Here is a 5,844-nt window from a genome sequence, read left to right as displayed (position 1 = left end):
GTGGTTACTACATTATAGATTCATCCAAATCCCTGTCTTAACATTTCCAGGCTGTCATCTTGATCAACTCTGTCCCCTCTCAGACCTCTGCCTCCCTTTTGTCCTTCCATCTTCACTCAGTATTGATTCTGAAACAGGCCTAGGTCTGCCTTCTCCCTGTCCTTGAGCCGTCTTGACCCTTGACCTGCTCCCTACTTCCAAGCTCCTTTGTCTACCTGTATCTATAGAGGGAGGATTGCTACCCACTAAGCCTCCTCCTAGAAGCAACTTTAGCTCATCATCAATCCTCAGACTGGCTCAGCAGCTACAGTAAGGTATTAAAGCACAAGGATACTATGGAAAGGCAGATGACTAGAGAGGAAAATCTCCAATTCAGAATTCTATAACTGCTTCACAGTATAATTCTGTAGTGCCTTACTATATAATTGATCATCTAAACTGGGACACACTGGGAAAACTTAAAGAGGGTACTATTAATAATTATGCTGGGACAACAGACATAAACCAGGGTGGTTCCAGCCAGACTCTTCAGGAAGGCTGGGACCACATAACCTTTTGTCTCCTTTTGCCCTGATTCTTAAAAGCCATACTCTGTGTCCTTCCTATGTAGCACATGCAAGAGGTCTCCTGGGAACCTCTTTCTCTACCTTTTCCTTGTCTCACCTGACTACCCAGATGTCCCCACAACCCTTGTACCTCCCCTTCTTGCCCAACAATGACAGACCATATTGAAGCCAAATTGGAGAGAGATGTATTTATACCAGTGGGGCTAAGGAGGAAGCAGTCCAGTGGGGGACTTTGAGTGCTGTGCAGTGTTCTCTTGAGAGTCGTAGTACAGTCCTGGGGTCAAGTCTCTTTCCCTAATCTTTGCCGGGGAAGCCTTGAACCTTGATTTATCCTTCCCTTGGCTTTGGGCTTTGAGGAAGTTGGGGGTGGAGGGGATGATTCTTCTTTAGGTTTCTCTGTTCCAGGCCCCTCTGAATTTCTAGTTGCAACCTGCCTTCACACAGAGTTGATGGGAAAGATTAGTTGTAGATGTCGGTATGGGATTGAGCCTACAGCAAGAGGAAGAAGGGAACTCCAGTATAGAGTACACAAAGGAAAAGAGCAGGAAAGATACCAAAGGCTTATGAAAACAAGGGAAGGGAAGAAAAGAGAAAAAAGGTGGAAAATCAGGTCCCAGATTTGCTTGTTAGGAAGAATGAGGTAACTTTGTGCCTGGGAATGCACAATCCAAAGCTTGGTTTTCACCACCTCCATTTGTTCTCTAGAGCATCCTTCCAGATGTTTCTCACCATCTAAAGCCAGCACACCAACCCTCCCCGTGAAATGCCCACCTCAGGACTCATCCCCCTCCAGGTCTTCCTGGATGCAGATATACACAAAAATGGAAGCTGGGCGGAGGCTGATGCCATCTTTGGACAGCAGGTGAATGTGGCGGTAACCTGGAAGGGGCAGGAGGACAGCATTAGGAAGGCAGCCAGAGCTGGGGTATTGGCCAGAGGTCAAAGGGGCTGGCTCACCTTGTTGCATGCAGGTCCAAGGCAGGGTGTACTGACCAATAAAGTCATTTCGGGATTTCCAGTCATAATCCATTACCACAAAACGCAGCATGGCAAGTTCAGGCACCAGCACCCGGAAACATAGTGTCTCCCCCCAGTATGGATTAAAACCTGAGTTGGTGGATAGAAAGAAATAAGAAGACATGACAGTCTTCTTGACTGGGTTGCTTTTCTTGTGTTCTCATTTAATCTAGATGGCAATCAGCATTTTACAGGTAAGGAAAAAGGCTCAGAGTAAGCAAGTAATTTGCCCAGGTCACTGGAGCTTTTAAGTGAAGAGCCAGGATTCTTTGTACTGTTCCACACTGCCTCCCATGTGGGGACACGCAATAACAGAGACTATACTTAATGGAAGACAGACTAGAAGGAAAACTAATCATGCTCCTACCCCCACCTCCCCAGCACTGCCAGTTTCTCACCATTGTTCTCCACATAGTTGGTCTCCTGCCGTGCTGTGTCTAGACGGACACCAAAGATCTGCACTTTCACCAGTGGATCCACAATGGACCCCTCTTTGGTCTTGTCCACTTTGGGGAGTTGCTGACCGCTGATCACCTGTAATCAGGGCTCTGGAATCTCACAAGTTCCTGCTCAGCCCAGCCCCACCCAACCCTACTCCCAATCCCAGGGGAGGAGAAGCTTTTTGGTTTGTAAAACATCCTCCATGGGTAATATATTTTCTTCTAGTATTCTATCTGCAATTTAAAACGCACCCAAAGGCCGGGCACGGTGCTCACACCTGTAATCCCAACACTTCAGGAGGCCGAGGTGGGCAGATCACTTGAAACCAGGAGACCAGCCTGGCCAACATGGTGAAACCCTATCTCTACTAAAAATACAAAAATTAGCCAGGCATGGTGGCAGGCGCCTGTAGTCCCAGCTACTCGGAAGGCTCAGATGGGAGAATCGCTTGAACCCAGGAGGCAGAGGTTGCAGTGAGCCAAGATCATACCACTGCACTCCAGCCTGGGCAGCAGAGCAAGACTCTGTCTCAGAATAAATAAATAAATTAAATGGATCCAGGTAGAAATTCAACAGTTTGAAAGTAGGCATGCTAATGACAGCAGCCACTTTTTTTTTTTTTCAAAGAGACACGATCACACTCTTGACCAAGCTGGAATGCAGTGGGGCAGTCATAGCTCACTGCAACCTCCAACTCCTAGGCTAAAGTGACCCTCCAGCCTTAGCCTCCTGAGTAGCCAGGACTTTAGTCATGTGCCACCATGCCAGGCTAATTTTTAAATTTTTTGTAGAGACGGGGTCTCACTGTTGTCCAGACTGGTCTCAAACTCCTGGGCTCAAGCAGTCCTCCTGCCTTGGCCTCCAAAGCGCTGGGATTACAGGTGTAAGCTATCGCTCTCAGCCAGCCTCTTTTGTAGCACTTACTGTGTACCAGGAATTGTAAGAACTTTATATTAACTGCTATACTCCTTATAACCCTGTAAGGCAGGTGCTAGTGTTACCCCTATTTTGCAGGTGAGCAGACTGAGGTATGGAGAGGTTAAGGAACTTGCCCAACATTACCCAATTAGGAAGTTGTGGTTTGAAGCTAAGCAGCTGGCTCCAAAAGCTAAAACTAGACACTGTTAATAGGCTGTCCGGCCTCTACATTCCGGTCAGGACTAGCCACCTCTTCCCTCACTTCTATCCCAGTTATCTCAGTTTCTTCCCAACAGTTTACTTCCACTGTACCTGGATTAAGAGAGTCTGGGCTTTGAAAGGGCTGATGGGCCTCTCAGGGTGGAAGGAACTCTGGATATCACGCAGGAAGTCTGGCTTCAGCACATAGCCACAGCCACCATTCTGGCGGAAATGCCCATCACAGATGTCCATTTCAAGCCCTGCAGTCTGCATATTCATGGCCACTGAGGGCCCCAGGAGAAAAGAAGGCAAGATTCACCATGGAGGACTTCCAGCCCCTCTTTCAGGGAGTTAAGAAGATAGGTATTGGGTGCATGGTACCTGCTGGTAATACCTCCACTGATAGCATTTCTTAGCCTAGCAATTTTCTTGAGCATTCCCCAACCCTACCGTCACTAGAGAACTTATTTCCCACCTGCTGCTCCTCCACTCTCTCTTCCCAGTCCCTGCTGCCTCCTCACCCATCTGGCAGCCTGCATTCCAGAGTTCCTGGGGGTTGTAGTTGGAAGAGTCTGTCCTCAGGCCGCTGGGATACACACGGCTTAACTGCCAAGTATTGTGCTGCACAAACTCATTGCCTGTAAAAGGGTATAGAGAGGGAGATGGAAGTGGGGTGGAATCTCCCACTTCCCTAGTCCCAAGGACCCTGCCTACTCTTCACCCTTCTCTCCAGCATCTGAAGCTGGCTCCAGAAAGTTTCACTGTGCCTCTCTACTCTGTCCATCCAGACCATCTTCCCTAGCTTTCCTGCCCCTAGACCCTTGAGCCACTATTCATAACTCCTCTGCCCTTGCCTGCTCTGAGGAGTTTCTGAACTCCTTCATCTCTCCTTAGCTACCTTGTCTTTTTTCTTGGGACTTACCTGCCAGTCCATCAGGCCTGAACCTATCCATCCCACTTCCCTCCCCATCCCTCCATTTTGGTCCTGACCAGCCTCCTTGATGAGGCGCTTGGCCTTGGTTTCAGAGAAAGATGATATCTCGTAGAAGTGGTAGTGCTCCTTTGAATGTGTGAAGCTGCGGAATGAGACAGACTTCAAGTAGATAACCAGGGAAGAGAGGGCTGGACACAAGATGGGCTTGGATTTCTGGAGAAGGTGGAAAAGAAGATGGAATTGAACCCTCAGCAGTCTGAGAGAAGAAGAAGATAATGGCCATCCAACCTAAGCCTCTGCCCACTGCCTCCCCACTGTATTCTCCCTCCTGCCTCACCTGCTGGGACAAGAGAAGGGACTCAGGCTTGGAAATAGGAGCCTGCGCCACAATCTGACAACAGATAGACGGACAAAACAGCGGGCACATCACAACCTGGGGGTGGGAATGGGAATAAAGGCGGTCTGCATGTACTGCTGGGATCAGTGTCAGCCTCTGGGCTTGTGTTTGCTCTATGTTATATCCTGGGTGACAGGTTTTAAATTTATTATTGTATTTAAACAGAGAGGCATTATCCTCCCTCCATCTCGTTTAAAACAAAGGAACAATAATCTTTGGTCAAAATGTACATGAATCCAGACAGATATGTCAAGGTATGCAAATGGTCATGTAAGTCACACCTGGAAGGATGTGAGAGTCCCAGAGTAATATCTTTGGATTTGTCTCCTGAATTCCCATTTCCATCCCTGGACATGGCAGCAGGTTAGACACCACAGCCCCAGAAAGCACAGGATAAGCTAGGAGTCAGCTGAGTGAGCCACGCAAGTACACAAGAGAAAGGCAGACTTCAAACCAGGATCTTGGAGTCCCCACCAATGGCATCCCTTCTCCCTCTGCCTCCCTTCCCCATAGGGACATGGACCACTCTAGCACAGCCTTCTCAGAGTCTTCACCTTCCCCACCTCAAAGCACTCTCCTTCCTGCTCCTCTGGCTACTGCTGGCCCTTCCTAAAACTCATCCTTTCCAAAAAGCTTTTTCTATGCCCACTGTGGTTGAGATCACAGCAATTATTCCAGTAACACTTACTTACCCAATATAATGTTACACATACAGACACACACCCGCTCATCACTGGTTTTCAAGCTGGCCTTTAAGAAGACCAAGAAGTACAAAAATGTCTCAGGAGTCACTAGGGCACCCAGGAGAGAGCCAAATGGGTGCTTCAACTAGGATGGTTCTGCATTTATCTATTTTGTGTAAGATTTCATTTTAAAAAAAAGATGTGGCCCAAAGAAGTTGGAAAGCCACTGCAACATACCTATATATGGCAGTATGTAATATATATTGATGCCATGTATGCAGTCTTAAATCTCCTTCATTGGGAGGAAGGGTCATTGCTCCTTGGCCCTGCATCTTGCACGGCTCTAGTCTTCACGAACAGGCCTTCAGCTTGCACAAGTTGACTAAATACCATGGCAGAAAGACCACTCCTGGCTTACCTTCTTTTTGTCCTTACTCTGAAGGTTCTGCTCCTGGGGCTCAGGCTCAGTCTCAAACTGGGACTCCAATGCCAATTCTGACTCCTCCAACTCAGGCTCTGCTTCCTCTTCCTCATATTCCAGGTCTTCCTCAAGTGTTAACTTCTTCCCCTTCACCAGGATCCTCCTCCGAAGCTCCTAGGGGACAAAAATGAAGGGGCCTGTCTACTTATCTGCTCTCAGGTCCTTCTGGGAATCATGCCAGTCTCATTGTTCTCAAAGGCAGTGGA

General features: G+C 48.0%; 1 protein-coding gene across 5 annotated transcripts in view; it reads right to left on the bottom strand.

The window, feature by feature from the left end:
• Positions 1-623: 623 nt before the first annotated feature.
• PLCD4 (phospholipase C delta 4) overlaps positions 624-5,844 on the bottom strand; it is a 29,908-nt gene continuing 24,687 nt past the window's right edge. Inside the window, exons 11-18 of one of the 5 annotated variants that reach the window (XM_063647982.1) lie at positions 5,576-5,752; positions 4,415-4,510; positions 4,134-4,290; positions 3,665-3,781; positions 3,255-3,427; positions 1,982-2,117; positions 1,524-1,673; positions 624-1,445 (exon numbers count right to left, since the gene is read on the bottom strand). In XM_063647982.1, the coding sequence (XP_063504052.1) occupies positions 1,339-1,445; positions 1,524-1,673; positions 1,982-2,117; positions 3,255-3,427; positions 3,665-3,781; positions 4,134-4,290; positions 4,415-4,510; positions 5,576-5,752 (1,113 nt within the window). In that variant the 3' untranslated portion in view covers positions 624-1,338. Of the gene's footprint in view, positions 1,674-1,981; positions 2,118-3,254; positions 3,428-3,664; positions 3,782-4,133; positions 4,291-4,414; positions 4,511-5,575; positions 5,753-5,844 lie in introns of all 5 variants that reach the window. The other 4 variants (XM_063647986.1, XM_063647985.1, XM_063647984.1 and 1 more) reach the window with 4 other exon arrangements.

This window comes from Pongo pygmaeus, chromosome 11 (assembly GCF_028885625.2).
Source record: "Pongo pygmaeus isolate AG05252 chromosome 11, NHGRI_mPonPyg2-v2.0_pri, whole genome shotgun sequence".
NCBI lineage: Eukaryota > Metazoa > Chordata > Mammalia > Primates > Hominidae > Pongo > Pongo pygmaeus.
This window is presented reverse-complemented; position numbering and strand designations above follow the sequence as displayed.